General features: G+C 34.2%; 1 protein-coding gene across 1 annotated transcript in view; it reads left to right on the forward strand.

The window, feature by feature from the left end:
* Positions 1-25,216, forward strand: part of VPS13A (vacuolar protein sorting 13 homolog A) — a 269,575-nt gene that overhangs the window by 231,001 nt on the left and 13,358 nt on the right. The window contains exons 63-68 of the mRNA XM_052644629.1: positions 800-913; positions 1,990-2,065; positions 2,151-2,314; positions 2,624-2,669; positions 2,771-2,894; positions 10,898-11,012. Of these exons, the coding sequence (XP_052500589.1) occupies positions 800-913; positions 1,990-2,065; positions 2,151-2,314; positions 2,624-2,669; positions 2,771-2,894; positions 10,898-11,012 (639 nt within the window). The remainder of the gene's footprint in view (positions 1-799; positions 914-1,989; positions 2,066-2,150; positions 2,315-2,623; positions 2,670-2,770; positions 2,895-10,897; positions 11,013-25,216) is intronic.

Raw genomic sequence — 25,216 nt, forward strand, 5'->3', positions numbered from 1 at the left:
TGAAACTGGCACCTATTATACAGAGTGAAGTAAGTCAGAAAGAAAAACACCAATATAGTATATTAATGCATATATATAGAATTTAGAAAGATGGTAAGCATGACCCTTATGCAAGACAGCAAAAGAGACACAGATGTAAAGAACAGACTTTTGGACTCTGTGGGAGAAGGCGAAGGTGGGATGATTTGAGAGAATAGCATTGAAACATGTGTATTACCATATGTGAAATAGATGACCAGTCCAAGTTTGATGCATGAAATGGCATTCAAAGCCAGTGCACTGGGACAGCCCAGGGGGATGGGATGAAGAGGGAGGAGGGTTTGGGACGGGGGGAACAGATGTACACCTGTGGCTGATTCATGTCAGTGTGTGGCAAAAACTGCTACAGTACTGTAAAGTAATTAGCCTCCAATTAAAATAAATAAGTTTTTTTAAAAAAGAAAGAAATCTGGGTTTGGATCTCAGTTTTACTGTTTATATGACTCAGCATCATTTGACCTGTGTGCTTCTATAGTCTATAAAATGGTGGCAGTAATAACAACTGTCACACATAGTTGTAAAAGTGAAAGTATTTTGAATATTCTAAAACTCTATGTAAATAGAGTCATATTATTTCTAATATTCTAATACCAAATTGCTTTTTTAAACTAAGACTAGTGATGAATAGGTGATATGGGATAGTTTGAAATTGCTGGTGAGAATGTTAGCCTGAAAAAAAACTAGATATGTGTACTAAATGTAAGGAAAAAAATATTAACTCGATTATCTGATTTGACTGATGTTTATATTTCATTTTTAGGCCATTAAACAGATGTATGTACTCATTCTTGGACTTGATGTTTTGGGAAATCCCTTTGGCTTGATAAGAGAATTTTCTGAAGGTGTAGAAGCATTTTTTTATGAACCTTACCAGGTAACATAGTTAATCTTGTACAATATATCACACTAATCCTCTTGAATAAATAATTCATTCCTTTAGCAGATACAAGTTGCTATATAAAACAGATGATCAGCAGGGTCCTACTGTATATATCACAGGGAAGTTTATTCAATATCCTGTAAAAAACCATAATGGGAAGAGTATGAAGAAGTATATACACACACACACAAGTGTATATAACTGAATCACTTTAGTGTATACTGGTAACCAACACATTGTAAATGAACTATACTTCGGTGCATCCCAATTGTTAACTTGAATTGTAGGTGCAAATAGATTTTTGAAAACAATAAAAGGACATAATTTTGAAACAGTGGTAAGAGGTTTTGCAAAATCTTGGAAGAAATGTTTACCTTTTCCTTCAAAACCTAAGACTTTACTAAGAAATACCAAATTTTAAGTGATCTGTTGGAATATTAAAAGTGGATAAAGTTTACGCTATAGTAGAATCAAGATTCCCATGGACATGCAGTCTTGCTTTGCACAGTGGTGTGTGACAGTAAAAATAACCATGTAAGCTGACAGTGTGTGAAACAATCTTGATATTCAGTGGCAGAAATTATGATTGGTCTATGTCCCTTAAAAATTCCTGTCAAAACATTAAAAACTCTCCCACTTTGACTTTTAAACATAGAGGAGAATGAAAAATAAAATACATTTGATATATATTTTGTACACTGTAATCTAAAACATTAGAAATACTAAGAATTAAAGTGTTTTTATTTCTTTTTCTGAAAATTTTTCCAGAGTCGTTTGTGATTACCTTCTCATATATAGCTTATAATCCATGTAAGCATCTTTTGTATACTTTGGTGAATAATCGTGTTCCTTTCTAAGTTTGGATCAACTTCCAGCACTTTATCCTTTGTACTTCAAAAGTCATGAAATATCTGAGCGTTCTGTTAATGTGAAGCTTTCTTCTGATGTCAGTTTCTCTAGGACATCTTTATTCTTTCTGTCACAACTACCTTCACTGTATATTTTAAAAAATTTTTACCTTTAAAAGTAACAGTAACTTTATTCATTGTTATTATATTTTGACCCTTTAGGGAGCCATCCAGGGTCCTGAAGAGTTCGTGGAAGGAATGGCACTGGGACTGAAAGCACTAGTTGGTGGAGCTGTTGGTAAGAAAGAATGCCCACCAAGGATCATTATGCTAGAAAGTAAGGATATGTTTGGTTTTTACTAAAGGTGTTATAATTTTGCCAGGTGGACTAGCTGGTGCTGCCTCCAAAATCACCAGTGCTATGGCTAAAGGGGTGGCAGCTATGACTATGGATGAAGACTACCAACAGAAGAGAAGAGAAGCCATGAACAAGCAACCAGCTGGTCTTAGAGAAGGCATCACTCGTGGAGGAAAAGGCTTAGTTTCTGTAAGAAATTTCCCATAGTTGTGAACATTTGAGGAATATCTTTGAAAGCCACATTCTATGAGAAAGGAAATAGAAAACTTGCATTCACTCAAATATTATTTGGATGTTAGAGGAGCAGTGGGGTTGTCATATATAAAAAAATATGTCAGCAGCCTTTAAAATACTCTGTTTAAATAAAATGTGTAGGAAATACATTAATTCTTGTGGTATCTAGAAAGCAGCATTCTGTATTTCTTTTGTAAGCCAGACTTGGTTCTTCAAAGTATCACATCAAATTATTGTAAATTTTCATTTGTGCTTTTCCTGTAGGGTTTTGTAAGTGGCATAACAGGAATTGTTACAAAACCAATCAAAGGTGAGTATAATAATTCTTTCGGGTGATATATATATTTCATGAATTGATTCCTTTTTTATTCTTAATCCAGTTGTCAAAAACTCTGTCTTTTTTCTTTCCAGGAGCTCAGAAAGAAGGAGCAACTGGTTTCTTTAAAGGTGTTGGGAAAGGTTTAGTTGGAGCAGTGACAAGGCCAACTGGAGGCATCATAGACATGGCTAGCAGTACATTTCAGGGAATAAAAAGGTAAATTCTCCTGATGTAAAATGCTTCACTCAAGAGAAATGAGGTAAATCTGTTTGACCCAGGGCACTTAGCTATGAACCCAATAATAACAGCAAGTTACATATGATCTTCCTAATTGCTTTTGATACTTTTTTGCATTGCATCATTTCATCTTCAGTTCTGCTTTATTCATCATTCATTCCCAGAAGCCTTGGGAGGAAATGTTTGGCAAATTCAGCTTTTTACTTTGATTGAAATACTTTACAATAATGTAATTCTATACATTAGTTATAAAATTAGCAAATGTAATACTCTAATTCCTTTTTTGAGAAGTAAAGAATGACTTTTTATATTCCTCGTTCAAACTCAGCTTGCATTCATATCTTCCTTTATGATTTCATTTGCTGTGAACTATCACATCTTTTCTGTTTCTCGTCACTTGTGCAAATAATTTTAAAACATGTTCTTTTTTCCTCCAAATTATATTTATTATAAGACTAAAATTTACTAGTTACATTATTGCTGCCTCTATTCTAGAAGTTTGTAACATATAAAACAATTGATTAAATTCATGCTAATGAATTTAACTTAAAAACCAAACTTACAAAGTTGGTGGGTGAATATCTCCCTGATCTTTTTCTTTTGTATTATCTTTCACTTCCTGTTCTATAGGAATAATCATTGTCATTAAATGAGCTGCTCCTTTTAAGTCGCTATTTCATACTATTCCCATGATGCAGTGTTTACTGTTTTAGTTTAAAGTTAAGATTAGAAAAAAGCCTCAGTTTCTTCTGCCTGTAACGTTGGTTTCACAACTATAATTATTGAATCATAGTCATCAGATAAACTCAAAAGTCAGTAAAAATAAGGAATTATACATGGTAATCAGAGAAGAAAAAGAAATAAAAGGAATCCAAATTGGAAAAGAAGTAAGACTGTCACTGTTTGCAGATGACATGATACTATACATGGAAAATCCTAAAGATGCTACCAGAAAACTGCTGGAGCTCATCAATGAATTTGGTAATATTGCAGGCTATAAAATTAATACACAGACATCTCTTGCATTCATATACACTAACAACAAAAAATCAGAAAGAGAAATCAAGGTAAAGTCCCGTTTACCATTACATCAAAAACAATAAAATATCTAGGAATAAATCTACCTAAGGAAACAAAAGACCTGTACTTTGAAAACTATAAGACACTGATGAAAGAAATCAAAGACCAGAAAAGAGATGGAAAGATAAACCAAGTTCTTGGATTGGAAAATAAATATTGTCAAAATAACTATACTGCTCAAGGCAATCTTCAGATTCAGTGAAATCCCTATGAAATTAATGCATTTTTCACAGAATTAGACTAGAAAAAATTTACAATTTGTGTGGAAGCACAGTTCAGTTCAGTCGCTCAGTCGTGTCCGACTCTTTGCAACCCCATGAATTGCAGCACGCCAGGCCTCCCTGTCCATCACCAACTCCCGGAGTTCAGTCAGACTCACGTCCATCGAGTCAGTGATGCCATCCAGCCATCTCATCCTCTGTCGTCCCCTTCTTCTCCTGCCCTCAATCCCTCCCAGCATCAAAGTCTTCTCCAATGAGTCAACTCTTCGCATGAAGTGGCCAAAGTACTGGAGTTTCAGCTTTAGCATCATTCCTTCCAAAGAAATCCCAGGGCTGATCTCCTTTAAGATGGACTGGATGGATCTCCTTGCAGTCCAAGGGACTCTCAAGAGTCTTCTCCAACACCACAGTTTAAAAGCATCAGTTCTTCAGCGCTCAGCCTTCTTCACAGTCAAACTCTCACATCCATACATGACCACTGGAAAAACCATAGCCTTGACTAGACAGACCTTAGTCGACAAAGTAATGTCTCTGCTTTTGAATATACTATCTAGGTTGCTCATAACTTTTCTTCCAAGGAGTAAGCGTCTTTTAATTTCATGGCTGCAGTCACCATCTGCAGTGATTTCGGAGCCCAAAAAAATAAAGTCTGACACTGTTTCCACTGTTTCCCCATCTATTTGCCATGAAATGATGGGACCGGATGCCATGATCTTCGTTTTCTGAATGTTGAGCTTTAAGCCAACTTTTTCACTCTCCTCTTTCACTTTCATCAAGAGGCTTTTTAGTTCCTCTTCACTTTCTGCCATAAGGGTGGTGTCATCTGCATATCTGAGGTTATTGGTATTTCTCCCGGCAATCTTGATTCCAGCTTGTGTTTCTTCCAGTCCAGCGTTTCTCATGATGTACTCTGCATAGAAGTTAAATAAGCAGGTTGACAGTATACAGCCTTGATGTACTCCTTTTCCTATTTGGAACCAGTCTGTTGTTCCGTGTCCAGTTCTAACTGTTGCTTCCTGACCTGCATACAGATTTCTCAAGAGGCAGGTCAGGTGGTCTGGTATTCCCATCTCTTTCAGAATTTTCCACAGTTGATTGTGATCCACATAGTCAAAGGCTTTGGCATAGTCAATAAAGCAGAAATAGATGTTTTCCTGGAACTCTCTTGCTTTTTCCATGATCCAGCGGATGTTGGCAATTTGATGTCTGGTTCCTCTGCCTTTTCTAAAACCAGCTTGAACATCAGGAAGTTCACAGTTCACGTATTGCTGAAGCCTGGCTTGGAGAATTTTGAGCATTACTTTACTAGCATGTGAGATGAGTGCAATTGTGCGGTAGTTTGAGCATTCTTTGGCATTGCCTTTCTTTGGGATTGGAATGAAAACTGACCTTTTCCAGTCCTGTGGCCACTGCTGAATTTTCCAAATTTGCTGGCATCTTGAGTGCAACACTTTCACAGCAGCATCTTTTAGGATTTAAAATAGCTCTACTGGAATTCCATCACCTCCACTAGCTTTGTTTGTAGTGATGCTTTTTAAGGTCCACTTGACTTCACATTCCAGGATGTCTGGCTCTAGATGAGTGATCACACCATCTTGATTATCCAGGTTGTGAAGATCTTTTTTGTACAGTTTTTCTGATAGCCCAGGCAATCCTGAATAAGAAAAACAACTGGAGGAATTGGGATCCCTGACTTCAGACTATACTACAAAGCTACAGTAATCATAACAGAATAGGACTGGAACAAAAACAGAGATACAGATCAACAGAACAGGGTAAAAAGTCCCTAGATAAACCCATGCACCTATGGTCACCCTATCTCTGATAAAGGAAGCAAGAATATACAATGGAAAAAAGTCTCCTCCATGAGTGGTTCCAGAAAAACTGAACAGCTGCATGTAAATGAATACAATTAGGACACTTCCTAACATGCTGCTGCTGCTAAGTCGTGTCAATCGTGTCCGACTCTGTGCAACCCCATAGATGGCAGCCCACCAGGCTCCCCCGTCCCTGGGATTCTCCAGGCAAGAACACTGGAGTGGGTTGCCATTTCTTTCTCCAATACATGAAAGTGAAAAGTGAATGTGAAGTCGCTCAGTCGTGTCTGACCCTCAGCGACCCCATGGACTGCAGCCTTCCAGGCTCCTCCATCCATGGGATTTTCCAGGCAAGAGTACTGGAGTGGGGTGCCATTGCCTTCTCTGTCCTAACATCATACATAAAAATAAACTCAGAATGTGTTAAATACCTAAATGTAAGACCAGATACTGTACTATAGGAAAAGGAGTACGTCAAGGCTGTATATTGTCACCCTGCTTATTTAACTTATATGCAGTTTATAAACTTACAAATTTAACTTATTTAATTTAACATCATGAGAAACACTGGGCTGAATGAAACACAAGCTGGAATTAAGATTGCTGTGAGAAATCTCAATAACCTCAGATATGTAGATGACACCACCCTATGGCAGAAAGTGAGAAAGAGCTAAACAGCCTCGTGATGAAAGTGGAAGAGGAGAGTGGAAAAGTTGGCTTAAAGCTCAACATTCAGAAAAGTAAGACCATGGCATCTGGTCCCATCACTTCATGGGAAATAGATGGGGAAACAGTGGCAGACTTTATTTTTTTGGGCTCCAAAATCACTGCAGATGGTGACTGCAGCCATGAAATTAAAAGATGCTTACTCCTTGGAAGGAAGGTTAAGACCAACCTAGACAGCATATTGAAAAGCAGAGATATTACTTTGCCAGCAAAGGTCCATCTACTCAAGGCTATTGTTTTTCTAGTAGTCATGTATGGATGTGAGAGTTGGACTCTAAAGCAAGCTGAGCACTGAAGAATTGATGCTTTTGAACTGTGGTGGTGGAGAAGACTCTTGATTGTCCCTTGGACTGCAAGGAGATCCATCCAGTTCATTCTAAAGGAGATCAGTCCTGGGTGTTCATTGGAAGGACTGATGTTGAAGCTGAAACTCCAATACTTCAGTTACCTGATGTAAAGAGCTGACTCATTTGAAAAGACCCTGATGCTGGGAAAGATCTGAAGGCGGAAGGAGGAGACACAACAGGATGAGATGGTTGGATGGCATCCCCAATTCAATGGACATGAGTTTGAATAAACTCTGGGAGTTGGTGATGGACAGAAAGGCCTGGCGTGCTGCAGTCCATGGGGTCGCGGAGTCAGACATGACTGAGCGACTGAACTGAACTAAACTGGAGACCAGATACTATAAAACTTTTAGAGAAAAACACAGGCAGAATACTCTGACATAATTCGCAGCAAGATCTTTTTTGATCCACCTCCTAGAGTAATGAAAATAAAAATAAAAACAAAAGTAAACAAATGGGACCTAATTAAACTTAAAAGCTTTTCCAGACCACCTGACCTGTCTCCTGAGAAATCTGTTGCGGGTCAAGAAGCAACACTTAGAATTGGATATGGAACAACAGACTGGTTCCAAATTGGGAAAGGAGTATGTCAAGGCTATATATTGTCATCCTGCTTATTTGAAGCCTAGCTTGGAGAATTTTGAGCATTGCTTTGCTAACTTGTGAAATGAATTCAGTTGTGCAGAAGTTTGAACATTCTTTGGCATTGACTTTCTTTAGGATGGAAAAGACCCTCATGCTGGGAGGGATTGGAAGCAGGAGGAGAAGGGGGCGACAGAGGATGAGATGGCTGGATGGCATCACCAACTCGATGGACATGAGTTTGAGTAAACTCCGGGAGTTGGTGATGGACAGGGAGGCCTGGCTTGCTGCCATTCATGGGGTCGCAAAGAGTTGGACACAACTGAACTGACTGAACTGAACTTCTTTGGAATGAAAACTGACAGTGGATTATTCTCCAAAATATACAGACAACTCATGCAGATCAATAGCAAAGAAACAAACAACCCAATCAAAAAAATGTGTGAAAGACCTAAACAGACATTTCGCAAAAGAAGACATAGTGATGGCTAAAAAAGCACATGGAAAGATGTCCGGTGTCACTGATTATTAATGCTAGAGAAATGCAGATCAGAACTACAGCCAGTCAGATTGGCCATCATCAATAAAATCTATAGACAATAAGTGCTGGAGAGGGTGTGGAGAAAAGCGAACCTTCCTACAAGTTGGTGACAATGTAATTAGTACAACCACTATGGAGAACAATATGGGAGTTCCTTAAAAAACTAAAAATAGAGCTAGCATATGATACAGCTGTCCCACTCAAGGGCATTTATATCTGGAGAAAACCATAATTCCAAAAGATACATGCCCCCCAAGTGTTCACTGAAGCACTGTTTACAATAGCCAGGATATGGAAGCAACCTAAATGTCCATCAACAGATGAATGAATAAAGAAGATGTGGTACAGATATACAATGGAATATTATTAGCCATAGAAAAGAAAAAAATAATGCCATTTGCAGTGATATGGATGAAGCTAGAGATTGTCAGAATGAGTGAAGTAAGTCAAAGACAAATATATGATATTGCATACGTGTGGAATCTACAAAAATGGTACAAATGAACTTATCTACAAAGCATAAATAGTTACAAATGTAGAAAACAAACTGGTTACCAGGGGTTAGGGAATGTGAAAATGAAAGTCGCTCAGTCGTGTCCAACTCTTGGCGACCCCATGCACTATATACAGTCCATGGAGTTCTCCAGGCCAGAATACTGGAGTGGGTAGCCGTTCCCTTCTCCAGGGGATCTTCCCAACCCAGTGATTGAACCCAGGTCTCCTGCACTACAGGCAGATTCTTCACCAGCTGAGCCACCAGGGAAGCCCGTAAATATTGGAATGGGTAGCCTATCCCTTTTCCAGAGGATCTTCCCAACCCATAAATTGAACCAGGGTCTCCTGCTTTGCAGGTGGTTTCTTTACCATCTGAGATACCAAGGAAGCCAAGGGGTAGGGAAGGGAGGGATAAATTGGGAGATTGGCTTTGACATATACACACTTTTATATGTAAAATAGATAATAGTAAGGACCTACTATATAGCACAGGGAACTCTACTCAGTACTCTGTCATGGCCTATATGGGGAAAGAATCTAAAAAAGAATGGATATATGTGTATGTGTAACTGATTCATTTTGCTGTACATCTGAAACTAACACAACTGTGTAAATGAACTATATTCTAATAGAAATTAATTCTAAATAAAATGTCCTTTGTGTCTAACAGGAATTTTTTAAGTCTAATTGTTTCTGATTTAGTAGAGCCATCTCAGCTCTCTTTTGGTAATTATTTACATTGTATATGTTTTTCCATCCTTTTACTTTCAATTTATCTGTGTCTTTGACTCTAAAATGAGCCTCTTATGGGCAGCATATAATTGGATCACATTTTTTATCCATTCTGCCAATTTTTGCTTTTACCTGGAGAATTGATCCATATGTATATGTTTATACTATGGATACATTCAGTTCAGTTCAGTCGCTCAGCTGTGTCCGACTCTTTGCAACCCCATGAATCACAGCACGCCAGGCCTCCCTGTCCATCACCAACTCCCAGAGTTCACTCAAACTCATGTCTATCGAGTTGGTGATGCCATCCAGCCATCTCATCCTCTGTCGTCCCCTTCTCTTCCTGCCCCCAATCCCTCCCAGCATCAGGGTTTTTTCCAATGAGTCAACTCTTCGCATGAGGTGGCCAAAGTATTGAAGTTTCAGCTTCAGCATCAGTCCTTCCAATGAACACCCAGGACTGATCTCCTTTAGGATGGACTGGATGGATCTCCTTGCAGTCCAAGGGACTCTGAAGAGTCTTCTCCAACACCACAGTTCAAAGGCATCAATTCTTCGGCACTCAGCTTTTTTCACAGTCCAACTCTCACATCCATACATGACCACTGGATATATTATATGCTCTTAATATTTATTGAATGGGTGAATATTTGTTGAATGCATGAATGATCAAATAAGTGAGTCAATCTCATGTATGTCCATACAGTCAAAAATGTTAACATATTACCAAATTCAGCAATGTGTGTATGTGTTTCAAACAGTACATATCAAGGCTCAGGAATGTGAAGGTATTTGAACACTGGAAAATCATGTAATGTGACTTAAAACATGAATAGATTGAAGGAGATAAACCACAGAATTACAGCAATGACCGGGGGGAAATTCCCTATTTAAATCCATTGCTCATTCAAGATTTCAGTAACAATGACCAAAAAAAAAAACTGTTAGGAAACTAAAAGTAGAAATTAACTTACTTGGCTTCACAAGAAGTGCCTTAAAAAAAAAAGTTGCTGATATCTATCCTTCATGAAGAACTCTTTGAAGCTTTCTTTTTAAAGGTTAGGAACAAGAGAAGGGTGCCTGAGTGCCATCTTTAGCATTGTGTTGGAGGAGCTAATAATGCAATATAGTAGGAAATAGGAAAAGCAAAAGAAATTAAAAGTCTTAAATCAGAAGAGAAAAAGCAGTACTCATATGCTGATTCTCTGATTCTCGTCTACAAAGAAAATCCAAGAGAATCTATACAAAAACTTCTTTACAGTTCTATATTTTTCTAGAAAACTTACACTATTTGTGTCAGAAGACAGATTTTAAAATGGAGAAGTGAGGTAATGGTCTCATTTAGTCCAAAAGATCTTTTTTAGTATTGATAGTTGCATTTTAAAGCATACTAGGAGTTTTTGAGTAATTTTTAAAGTCAAGTTATACATTTTCCCTCTAGAGCGACAGAGACTTCTGATGAAGTGGAGAGTCTGCGACCCCCTAGGTTCTTTAATGAAGATGGAGTTATCAGACCTTACAGGTTGAGGGATGGTACTGGAAATCAAATGTTACAGGTGGGTGAAGAAATAACTTATTAATTAAAATTAATTTAGTCATCAGTTTTTTTTTTTTTTAGGTAGCTATATATTGCTTTAAATATGTATTTGGATATTTGGGCTTTTATAGTTCTGCTTAATTTCATTTAAAGTTTCTTACATTTACTTAGGTTTTAAATGTGCTATGAGATCTTTTTTTTCTTTTTTACAGGCATCAAAAAGTTTGATATGAAAACAGTTAATGCATGACTTTGCAAGTGAAAGCCAACAATAGATTTTAGTCTTAAAATTTACAAACTACATACAACTGTTTCAGTATTTTGAATGCAAAGAAAAGCTTTTATATTGGTAACATTTTGTATAGAATTTTTAGCAGATCTGATCTTTTTATAGAATATTCTTAGTTCTGTACTGGATTTGCTAGATTTGTTGAAAGCCATTGTGCCTTACATTCCTTCTTAATTGATGGTGCTTATTTACCCAGTTTGACAGTTTCTGTTTAGGGTACTTCCTTCAAACCACTAATATTCCAGATATAATCCTCCTGTCCAGTTAGACAGTATAACAAAAAAATCATGACTACTGCTATTGTGAATTCTTGGGTTCTCCTTTTCTTTTGAAGTTGCTTAAATGACCATGACTCTTCCTCCTGCTCTGTGTTTGTATGGTCTATTTAAAACCCTGTGAAATTAATAAGCAACTCACATGAAAACCAGCATCTTTTAGTAAAGAAAGTTAGCTTTTGGAGCAATAGTAAGTTTGAAGGTGAAGTATTTTATCTGTTTATATAGCTTTTACTTTGTAAATTGGACTTTTTAAAATCTGGATTATGCTGTAGATGTTCACAAGAGGATATACCAATTTAAAGTCGTTTCTGTGGTTTAGATGTGTAATGCTAAATTAAATGATTTATTTTAAAACAAGGAGTCATTCTGTTGTACAGACTTGAAAATATTCATAGTAATAGTAAATTGTGGAGAGATACGGTTTTTCCTCTATAGCCTTGATATTTTAAATACTGTTACGTTTAAAGTGATCAGGGTAAAGATTTCAAATTTTAATATTTTACCCACTACATGCCCAGTATATAATTTTGGATTAAACATACTTCCATAAACTCTAAGCATTGTGTTAATATATGACATTTAGTTATGTGGTTTTACGTTGTGTTTACATTGTATTAAAATGTTTTTAAAGCATCAAAATAATTGCATGTTGGGATAAAACTGGCAATCTACTGAGAGATCGTGTTCTAAATAGCATGTTGACAGACTCTTAAGGATAGTATATCATTCCTTGGAAATGTAGAAATCCCCCATTGTTATACAGTTGAAATATACATACCTACTCAGTACCTGCCTTCCCTTATTAGAACATAATTAACATATTATTAATTCATTTTATTATACTGAATAGTTAATATTCAGTGAAGAGAATTTAGAGTGGTGAAGAGAGTTTAGACATACATCCTCATTATTAGAGAACAGATGAAAAGGAAGCCATGAGATACCAAAAGTTTCTCATGTTTGATTTCTTGATTTCAGTAACAAGTGAATTTGTCCTACACTTTTTTCCATTGATTGTTTTTGAAAGCTTTAAACTTTGGGATTTAAGGCCATGACTATTGACTGTATTTTTAAACATGCCTATTATTTTCAGAGGGGCAGTCTTAGTATTAATTGCTGAAAGAGCTGTTTAAATGACTAAAAATTCACGATCCTTGTCAGCCACTGCTTATTTTTCAGCAAGTGCAGTAAGCACTGTATTAGTCTGAATACCTATAGGAACTCACCAGATGTCTTGTGTGAATGTTTGGGTTTGGCATTATTCCCTCACAGGTGTAAGAAGTGGGTTGCTGTTTTAGCGGTAACAGTAATTTTTTGAATTAAAACTTTACTATTAGCAAATACTAATATACATAAATACCAGTACTGTTGTAAAGAAGTAGGTGACACATAGTCAGTATTTCAAATCTCATCTACCTCAATTTAACCTAAGTGATTTAACAATAATGCCCTTAGAAAGTATTTAGTACTTTCAGATGTTGGTCCTTTTATTTTCTGACTTTCTAAAAAGGGTGCTCTGTGTTTACTAAATTATATGTGCCTATGTTTGGTAACTAAATATGAGATACACTCTGATTGTATACCTTTCTGTCTAGAAGGTGACACATTATTATAGTACTTCCTAGTAATCTGTTAAAGTTGCCTACTAGAGAAAGAAAATAATTCTAACACAGTCATGGAATAATTTACTAATATCACCAAGTTATTTTATACATTAAATGTGCCAACCAGTGGAGTTTAGTTAAGTCTATTAGATTATGAAATATAATATCCATAATTACTACCCCACTTAGAGCTGAAGTCTAAGTGGGATAGTAATTATGGATATTATTGACTTCTTGAACATTTCATAATTGTACATGTTTTCCAAGCAGTTTGCCATACTTAACTAACCTTTGTGCTTCTTTTTTTCTTTACCATGCTTACAGAAAATTCAGGTCTACAGGGAGTGGATTGTTACTCACAGTAGAAGTAGTGATGATGATGATGATGATTAGATTCTGAAATGTTAAAATCTATATGTTCTTTGTAATTTTATTTGGGATGTTTCATTAACATGTTTTATATGATTACTACCATAATGCCTGTATGTCCATTTTTAGAGAGATAAAAGTACTTTTTCCTTTTAAAATGTTCTTTTGTTTTCAAAAACAAGAATTACTGCATTAAGCACCAAAAAATGTATTTTACAGCCAAAGTAGGGCATGCCGTATGTTACAGCATTTGCTTGTATGTATTTTATAGCTTTGCAATAACAGTTTGTCTTTAAGATTTAAAATTAGACAATTTTTAAAAATGTTCATTAGTTTCATTTTAAATTATCTGCTTGTTTGTTAGCAAAATGCTGTTTTTAATGTTCTCTGTAGATTTTATGGGCTGTATTATAATGTCATTGAGTTTTGAAAAAAAAGAAAAATAGTAGCCAGTCAATAATTTATGCTTATTCAGCATTTCAGAAGTATTTTGTCAAATTTCTTTTAATAGTAATAAACTTCTGTAACTTGAAGCGATACAAATTTGTTGTTCTATTCCAAAATCTAATAAGTTTAACTACTATTATAAGAAACATTCATGATTTGTTTTAAAGGTTATACAGTGAAATAATTTATAGTCTGAGAGTGAAAAATATGTTCTTTGGTTCTCCTTATAATTTCATTTTATTATGTATAGTTTTTGTGAAACAGTGAAAAAAGTTGGTTTTACAGTCATTTTAACTTACATATCCATGTGCTATATCCTTATTGTAAAATGTTATGAATTAACTCAGGACATTAGAAGAATTTTTATAGTAAGCATAGATATATGTATTTCTTTTGGGTAATATTGGAAAAATGTCATAATCTATGTTTCTGAAAGATCTATAAGGAAATCTGTTTTATGTTTTGTGTGCCAAAGGCTTTCTTTCAACCTAGATGAAAATTTTTGTTCTTTCTGTTATACCAGATGTACTTAAAAAGCACATCTTTTTAATGTACTCTCATTGTAGATCTGTCTAGAAAGTAGCAATTATTATAATGCTTCCTAGTTTTTAATACTCATTAAATAACTGAGTACTTAATGTACATCAGTTAATGACTGTTAATAGTATGATGTAAAATCCCTTATGACTGCTCTGCATTTGGATCAACAGAGGAACATTTACCTTATGTTAAGCATTTTGCTTATAATAAACATATCAGATTGTAGTAGATAATTGCCATAATTGTTCACCTTTTGGTTTGTTCAGCCAATAATTAATTGAGTCTCTTCTGATTCTTAGGTTTATCAAGATTTTATCTCTATAAATTATTATTCCCTATTTCTTAGAAAATGACTATTTCAGATTTTTGATACTGAGGTTACCAAAAAAAGAAGCTAAACATTTAGCTCTTGAAATTCTACCTGCCTAGCATTGATTCAAGAAATCAAGGTTATGTATGCTAGGACTGAGAAACACATGACTGTCAAAGAATTTACTTACTGTTTTCCTCAAAATATTATATTCTTATCTTTTAGAATAAGTAAATAAATTAAAACACTGAAACCATTAAAGTAGTCACTACTGGAATCAGAGACAGTTTGTATTTGTCAGCATCCACTGCTTTCTTACCCTTGCTCAAAATCAAAGCCTGCTGCTTCTCCTGGAAGCTGAAATAGAGTCTGTTGTTATGTATAGTATGTGCCTGAGGAAGGAAGGGTCTGGTTATTTCTTCATTGACTTCTTAGATCGCAGCTTTGCTAAGCATGAGGCCTTTCTAAAGGGGAAAATGCTAAACTGCTTATTTGCAAGACATTTACAACTGAGTTTCCTTTGATTGGTCTGTGACACTTAATTCTGTGGTACAGATTTCATAAAGGTCCATAAGAATTTATCTGGAAACAGTTCTGGATATTTCAGCAGTGCCTTACCATATTAATGAAAACTGGAGGTAGAATTACATTTACTTAAGATTTCCAGAATAGTAAAGAGATTTAAAATAATATTTTAAATTAACTTGAACACTTTGTTCATGTGGCCTTAGGGATTCATCCTTAAGGATTTAGCCCTTGGAAGTGACATATATTCTTTTAACAGTATAATTGCCCTTGTTCTTTCTGTTTTCTTGCCCCAGTGAAATACTCTTTTCAAACTTCTCTGCTGACCGGTATTAGTTATTTTTCTAGTTCTAAAAATATATTTATTGTTACTTTTATTTGAGAAAAACTCAAGACAGGATTGCTATATGGTTTCTTGATAGAGATATAGGACTTTGACAAAAATATCTTCTTATTCCTCATTAAATATATAGAAAATGAGTTCAATTTTGGAATTTTAAATAAAATGAACAATTATTTTGTTGATTAGTGGCTTTATAATTAATTAGAACTTTAAAACTGAGAGTTTCCATCTAATAAAGTCTAGTGAGAAAGTGAGTTTGAAAGATTGACTATGTAATACCATACCTTTCCATATCCTTTAACTTTATTTATATTCTAAATTTCTGTGCAGTCATTGCTTATGAATATAAAAGGAGATGGAGGGTTCTTCTGTCTTCTTCCTGAAGGGAATAATCATTTATTCTCTATTTCCTTTGTGTCTACTTTACATTTGAATAGCATAGTAAAAACTGACAGGAAGAAAAATTTATAAAAATCCTGAATTCGTGAATACCTATTACCATGGATAAATAATCTGCTTATAAAAACCTGTAAATGAAATTATTTAGTGTTCACATTGGTATAGATATAACAAATGAAGTCCAGAATAATATTACTGACTTGGAATATTCCTTATTAAAAAGGAAGTTGAAATTTTCAGTTTGCTCCTATTTTTAAAATGATCAGAATTTTATAAATTTTACCTTCTGAAATTGTTAAAAACACATATATCATTGTGCAGTGTTGAGTGTTGACTTCCAGGTCACATTATGAAAATTTACAGATGGAGCCATGTTAGATCTGTGACTAGGACATCAAAGTTCAACATGAAATATGAGCTGCTTTATTTTATGTCCCAAAGTCATGTACACTATCAAATGATGACTGCTGTAATAGCTGCTGTAGTAGTTTGTCTGATTTAAATCCTATGGTAAAATTTTGTTATACTCTCCTGTAGTGATGGAGGAGGACCAGAAACAACCATCCCAACTGTTTTTGATTACTTTTCTACTGTACCTTCAAGCCTCAGCTTTTTGTTTCCTTGCATATTAATAGTTTATTATAAAAGTCCAAAATATTAAAGATCCTATAGGGTCTAAACAAGATACACAGATTGTTCATTTAGGTCAAATAATAATTATGATGGATATGTAAAAAGAATTTTAGTTTTATTTATTATTCTATCCCTACAGCTTGGAAATAAATGGAGATCAATTAAAATGTATAGGTCATTAATTTAATCTTTCAGTGGATGAATATTCAGATTTATGAAGTGCAGTGAGTTCAAAGCATTCTATAGGAAACATTACAGAAAGTCCTGAATCAAAGAAGAATGAAATACATTATTTTAAGTAACAGAGACCATGATGGGGGAGCTAATTAGAATAATTTATAATGGTCATATGTAGGCATTTATGACTTGGTCTGTCTTAATGTGATAAACCATTTTTATGTCTATACTTATCTCTCAATCAGTATGATAAATTTAACACTTTATTTCATATCAACCAATATATAGGAATAGAGTACCTCCAAGTATTAGCTTTAAATGTTTAATAATTTTGTAAAACTGGTTTTTAATGTAGCCTTCTTCATTGCATATACATACTCTATACAGTGAAATGGTAACAGATATCTACTAAATATGCATTATGCTATATCTCTGAGTCTTAGAGATCCTTATTTATTTGAGCATTTATAATATAGTCATTGTGTTTTTATCAGCAGATAATTAGGATAGTATATATAATTCTTAATTGGGAATGCTATGGTTTTCTACTGTAAGTTATCATTTATGAATAACTTGTTACATATATTATGTCTACAAAGGTTTTTCTAATGTATTCAGTAGAACTTGGAGTTTCTTTGAATTAAAAGAATTTATAGAGACTCACACTCCTTCGAAAAAGGTAATTCCCTTTTGTGAATCACTTGATTTACGTTGGTTCTCAATCTACAATTTCAGTATTTTATAGAAGATGTGAAATTTTTAAAACTTAGATTATTTTCTTCATTGTTAAAGTAATATATGCTCAGTAAAGAAAAATAAGAATAGAAAAGAAAAAATTACCCTATCTCCCCACTGTATATTATAGTTTATTTCACTTTTAAATTTTATTTATTAATTATGGTTCAAATATATAAATTTCTGTTATATATTTTTGTTTTATTGTAAATTTTTATAAATTGAATCACTTTTTTAAGAATTATTTTTAATTTCTAAAGATGAAAAAAGTGATTCATTTCATCCCCAATGTAGGAAACCTAGTCTTTGTTTCTACAATATATTACAGCCAGCAGAACTTTTCTATATTTTTATATGTAGAAGATTTTTTTTGTTTATTAATAATCTCATAGATTATTTTATATTTGTTGCTGTTTTTTTTGAAGCTTTTTTTAATTGAAAATATTTTTACCTTTTGACTCTGCCTTTTTAAAAAATTTATCCCTTAAATAAATCTTCTTCTCTGAAAATTCAGTTATGTGTTTACATGTATGTATGATCCCTATGATTTTCATTGTGTATGAATATTGACAGCTGTGTTGTCCCATGGAGTTGCTAATTTTCAACCATTTCAGACATTTAAAAATTTTTTCTATGTTGTCTTTGAATCTCTTTTATCTCTTACAAAGATATCATGGTTGCCGTTATATAAGTTGTTATAGAAGGGAGGCTGTTTTTGTTTGTTGCATATTTCTTTTCTTTCAGAGATTACAGATGTTTATAAGTAGCTACAAACACTGCCTTAATAGCAGTTGGAAGATAACTGTCTTCAGCTGATGTGATCTTTCCCTTTACTTCGGGAGGAGAATTACAACTGATCTGGAAAAAAGGGCTTATCATAGGCAGTCAGATCACCAGAGTAGTGCTGAACACTCTTCCTGACTTCATCTGAAATTTTGAGTAAGTGGACAAGAACTAGGAGATAAAGGACCATTGGATCTTACTCCAGTTTTAACTCTTCCTCTCCAGAATCTTACTTCTGAATGGGATGAGAAAACAGAAGAGAGCCAAATTCTGTTCTCAAGGCAAATTAAAATTAGCGTCTCAGTTAAGGCAGATCCCCTGAAAAGACGACGACCTGTCCATTTGGATACAGTCCTCATACTTCATTTGTTAGTTGATCAGAACTCTCTTGGAGAGTCTTTTGACACATCATTGTTGAAAGCTTATGCTTTTGAACATTTAGTAGTGAACCCCACTAACTTATTTTTGGCTAGTGGAGTAACTTACCCCACTTAGAACATTCCAGAATTACATAAAAATATTGTGTGAATAGGACTTTGAAATTACGTCTTTTTCTGGAGGTGGTGGTTTCACTGAGGGGAGGTTCCAGTTTCCTCATTCCAGTGTACAATGAATTTTTAAATTATTTTTGAATCCAATGATTGAAGTGAAGCTAATTTGATTACTAAATTATTTTCAAAAGTTTGTCATTATTTCATCCTGTAAATTAAAAAAAAATAACTCATCAGTAGCAATTTATATTTGTGTGGGCTTGACAGTTTGCAAAGCTATTTAACATACATGATCATTCAGTCTTCACAAATTAGGAAAACAGCTCAGCTTGCTGAAGTGACATGTGCTAAATCACTCATCCTATAAATTTATAAATATATTAAGGAAGGATAAATATTATTAAAATAGGAAATGTAGTGCATTTAACTTTAAAAGAAATAGAAGTGTTATGCTTAAATAGGTTCAACTTGAGTCTTATTTTTGCTTACCAAGGATATGCAAATAAAGTTAAATTTCTACAATAAGTCCTAGTTGAAAAAGTTGCTGCTGCTGCTGCTGCTGCTAAGTCGCTTCAGTCGTGTCCGATTCTGTGCGACCCCATAGACTGCAGCCCATCAGGCTACCCCGTCCCTGGGATTCTCCAGGCAAGAACACTGGAGTGGGTTGCCATTTCCTTCTCCAATGCATGAAAGTGAAAAGTGAAAGTGAAGTCACTCAGTCATGTCTGACTCTTAGCGACCCCATGGACAGCAGCCTACCAGGCTCCTCCATCCATGGGATTTTCCAGGCAAGAGTACTGGAGTGAATTGAAAAGGTGGTTACTCTTTATTTAGCCAAAGGTGCTAAATTATAACCTGAGACTCAACCCACGATTTCTCTACTGATTATAAGAGTTCTACCTTACAATGTCCCCTGGTTATTTTCGACAGCATATAATTCTCATCATAAATTGAGCTTAGTAAAAGTTCATCCATATTTGTTTTTAGTGTGTGCTCTTAACAGTAACATTGTTAAAAGACTTTAGCATAAATTATGAAAAGTCTTTTTTATTAGCGAAATATCCTATGAAAGAAAAGTTGTTCTCCTGCCAAATGAAATAATTGATCTTCATAGAAAATTAGATTGGAGGCTGATTTCATTCATCTAAAGACAAGTTTTAAAGTCATTCATGAAAGGAAGCACCACAGATGGTTTTTTGTCAGTTGAGTCTTTAGTTGTAAATTCAAATGGAATTGATATCCTAGTTACTTCTGAGGATGATTCTGATGAACTGTAAACCAGTGAAAATTTACCACTGGAAAAAATCCTACAGGAAGCAATGTAGAAAATATGTATTCAGACATTCTGTGCATTTTGAATCTGAGTTAGTTGTTTCTTAGTCTTATTATCTTCCAAACAGATAATTATCCCTGGGTATTATTTGAAACTGAAGCATTGCAAGAGGCATGACACAGCTTGTGGACTATCTGAGTCCGTATTTCAATGAGCTGTTAAAATCGGATCCCACTGCATCTACTGGAATACATGTAGTTCTTCTATGTGAACACATTTTCACAGTAAAAATACTCGGAGGTGCAGTAGTACAATATGACTCAGTGCCTGGATGCTGGAACCATGTAAACCTGAGTTCAATACCAACCTTTTGTTTTTACTAGCTTTATAATCTTTTATTCTAGTCTGATCTTATATTCTAGACTATAAAATGGAGATCATTGTACTAACAGTACCTGGATACATAATACCTTGATGGTGTTGCTAGGATTAAAAGTTAGGTTGTGTATATGATTATTAGTACAGTGTCTAACAGGAACTCATTGTTATATTTTCATTATTCCAGATGAATAATAATTTTATGCTAGTTGTTGGTCATCATTATTCCTCATTTGTCTCCTCTTGGCCAAAATTATCATTAAATTTTGCCCTTTTTTTCTTTAAAGGTTAATAGAACAGTTAGAATGTTGTGACAATTTCCACACATTAATTGTACAGAAACAATAAAACCTCAGTAATTTGGACTGATACGATTATTTTAATACTTTAAAAGAAATGTTACTGTTTTCAAGTTTATATAGTGTCATGGGTCAGTAAATGTTTATATAGTATCATGAGTTAATAGATGTTGTTCAGTAGAGTTTCTGCTGGAAATGCATTAGAAAAACTTCTGTAACTATCTGCTTACACTAAGCCACTTTGTCTGGCTCTACTTCTAGATTGCATTAGGTCTGTTGATTAACAGTCTTCTGTTGTCAGTGCACATAATCAAGAGCTATTTCTGTCCTTTCTCCAGACTGTTTTAGTTGAACCAGTAGGTAACAATTCACATTTCTTAAGATAATACTTTCTTCTATTTGATTTTATGTCAAGTGTTATGCTCAGCTGTGTAAGGTGTTAGCATGGTTTATACTTTGGCTGACAGTCAAAATACCTTGTTTGCATGGGAGGAGACAAAGATATGGAGTGGGGGTGGTGAATTAAACAAAGCCTAATCCTCTTCAGATTTGATGATACAGTCAATGAGATTTAGTTAAAAAAAAAATTGCCTCACACAATAAGCTAAATATCTCTTCATTGTGTTTGTATCTATTCTATTATATATATATATATGTATGCATGTATGTATGTATGAAATCACTGAGCTTTCAGGTAATGAATGTCTGCTATATTTGCCCATGAAGCTTAGTTGAATAACTTGTTCTTCCTGGTTGTAGCCCTCATGTCTCTTACACTTGAAGTGAATTGATAAATTCTTTTTTATCCCTAAGTTTTATCATATTACTCTAAGGAAGTTATACTTACTGGCTTTCTCAGTAGATGATGAATAAGTAGATGAACAAGTCATCTTGAACAAGTAGAAGACTTGTTCATCTACTTATTTACTTCTTAAATAATTGAGAAATGGCAGCATTTAGCATTTTAATTTTATGTTTACTTCCCTGAATTTTGTCATTTTTAAAGTAAACTTAATTTTTTTAGTACAATCTGTTCGTAAACCTTTCACTTTTCCCCCTCATTATCTCCTAACCAAATTAGCCAATCTGTAAAACCATTTATTGGTTATCCAGTAGATTTTCTTGCTCAATAGCATTTTATCTTTTTTTCATCTAGATATGTTTCATTTTCCGTTTACCACTCATGTGAAGTGAAAGTCACTCAGTCATGTCTGACTCTTTACGACCCCATGGACTATAAAGTCCATGGAATTCTCTAGGCCAGAATACTGGAGTGGGTCGCCTTTCCCTTCTCCAGAGGATCTTCCCAACCCAGGGATAGAACCCAGGTCTCCCACATTGCAGGTGAATTCTTTACCAGCTGAGCCACAAGGGAATCTCAAGAATACTGGAATGGGTAACCTATCCCTTCTCCAGTGGATCTTCTCGACTCAGGAATCCAACCGGGGTCTCCTGCATTGCAGGTGGATTCTTTACCAACTGAGCTATCTTAATATATGTATATATTATATAATGTATGAGCTATATATATATATGTATAATACATGAGCTACCTTAATATATGTAATATATGTATCTTGATATATACATCTATGAAACTCCTCTTCTTAAAAAGTCAGATAGTAATCAGATTTTGGTTTTGTTTTTTGCTTAACTGTATTCTTATCTTTACCTAATTTTCTTAAATATATTTATACTGAATATTATCACCTTGTATTTGGGATTTAAAGCCTTCCATGTTAATGAGTTGTTCGTATCATCTGCCTTTTCATATTTTGGTTTTTTCTTTCGGAAATGTTTTTGTTACAGAACTCTGCTACTTCATAGCATTTGGATGGTTTGAAAGTACTAGCTCTGTTTTCTATATTACTGTAGTTGTTAGGTATGTTCTTTTTCTAAAGTACTGGAACTTATCTGGCAGGAAATACGGATATTAGTGGAGAGTAACTGATACAACTGTCTATCCAGTTCCTACTTTTTGTGTGTTTCTAATGTTTAATCAATTTGGTTTGGGTTTTTTTTTTTTTTTTAATCTAGCAAACTAAGGTTTACATACACATCTTTCCTATTGTAAAAGGAACCCTTACCACTAACCATATATTTTAATAGTTACCTGTAGGTTCTGACAATTATATACAACAAATGCAGTTTCCTTAGTGTTTCTGTTTATTTTGTTAAGAAAATATTTAAATGATGATGGATAATTCATATATTCTATTGATGAGTAAGGCAAAAAATGCTTTTCTTTTAACACGATAGTATATAGATGAAACAAACATGTCTAAAGTACTGGCAGTGAAACCTCAGACGAACTCATTGATATTTCTGCCAAACTTTGGTCTTCATGCAAATACTACATGTGATTCCTAGTCCTGGTATTGCTAATTCTTCATTTATTTTAAAGGATATCACAAATTATTTTAGGAAAAACATTAATACCTAACATCTATTTAGAGTAGAATAAGATAGGGTATTAATATTATACTGTTGGAACCCTGTTAACCTAAAAAAAATTAAGCCAGTCTGAGCTGCTTTAGCAGCCTTCCGTGGCAACAGCCAGCATCTAGAGATATTGAAGACATTTTTGAGGTCACGGAAACATGTGACATGGTGTAGTGAAAAGCGTTGAAATTAGAAATAAAGAAACCACTTTTTCTGAGCTCCCTTTCATAACTTACATGTCTGAAGTACTGACCAAGTGACCCCAAGCAAGTCAGTTAACTGTAATCTTAACCTAATAACACAGGGTTGTCATGAGGATTAGATAAGAAGGACACTTAAATGACCCTTGGTTTCTTCATGTATACAAGGAAGAGATTAGTTTGGATGAACAATAATATTCCTTCAGGTCAAATTCCAGATTTTCAAAATAATACAAATGATGTTTAGAAAAGTATAAAGGTTCATATGTCGTGAGTTTATAGAGTCAAATAATTTTATCAGGAAGTTGTGACCAAAGGCATGACATTTGTAGATTCTTTACAGCATGATGAAAGATGATTAGCTATCACATTCTCTCCTATCCATCTATGGGATTTAGTTCCAAAATTGTCACTTCTGCTTATTAATCCTGTTGTTCTTCCATAGTTACATGTTTTAATGGAGACTGACCAGTAAAATTTTGCTGCATGTTGAGTTATCTTTGATGTTTATTCAAATACATTCAAATTCTACATGTTTCAAAGCAGTTTGACCACTCATGTTTCAAGTTTTGCATTTGAGATTTTTGATGAACTCCAAAAAGCATTGCATGAATTACTTTTTATTAGCTTTCTTTTTATCAGATTTTATTGTGACTGTTGAAAGTGGTTTAATTATTTAAATGTACAGATCAGATTGGAACTGAAAAGTGAAAGGTGATGAAAAGAAATTAAGTTGAAATACCCAAGCCTAATATTGAAATAAAAGTTGCTTAGAATTGAACCATTAGATTTTATTTGAAGATTGTAATCTATTAATGGGGTTTATAGACTCTTGGCTTCTATTAGTAGTGCTATTTTTGAGGAAATAAACATTTGTATTCTGTATTTTAAAACTTAGCCATATAGAACAAAAGAAAATAAATACTTGCAAGCTTTTTTTCTTCCAATACCATAAAACTGAAACAAAGGATGTAAAATTATAAATAAAAGCTTCCCTTGTGCCTCCATCCCCATCATTATCCTTCCTAAGCCCAGAGAAAAATGTTGTGAACAGATTTGGTGTGTTACCACCAACCCTTAGAGAAATTATTTGTTTTTATGCAAATGTATGTGTTTCTGCTCCCCTCATACATTCTCAGTAACTTAATTTCTTTTCAGATAGTATGTCTTGCCCAATTTTCAGTATCAGTACACACTCATCTACCTTTTATTACCCTTGTAAGCAGGTTGTTTCTTTTTCATGATTGTATAGTGTCCTGTTGTATGCCTATACTGTAATTTATTTAAACAGTCTCCTGTTTTTGAAAATTTAGGTTTTTTGCATTTAACACAATGTTACCATGAAGATTCCTATATATATTTCTTGGCATGGCTTTGCATAAGATAAATCATAGCAGTGGAATTTCTAACTCAAAGGATAACATTTATTTGACTTGAATTTTCTTGATTTTGAGTTAGGTTAAACATTTTCTCGTGTTTATTGTCAGATTTTGTGTTTTGTTGAATGACCTGGTTGTATCCTTACACATTTTCCTATAGACTGACTCCTTTTTCTTCCATTGGTTTATTCATATTGCTAGAATTCTGTATGTTATTAGTTTTTTATCACTGTATTAACAGATATTTTCCTAATTTATCCTTTGATTTTTATTTTATTTCTATTTGCTTACTGTTTTGCTATTCATTGGTGTTTAATTTCCACGTACTT

The sequence above is a fragment of the Budorcas taxicolor genome, chromosome 8 (assembly GCF_023091745.1).
Source record: "Budorcas taxicolor isolate Tak-1 chromosome 8, Takin1.1, whole genome shotgun sequence".
Taxonomy (NCBI): Eukaryota; Metazoa; Chordata; class Mammalia; order Artiodactyla; family Bovidae; genus Budorcas; species Budorcas taxicolor.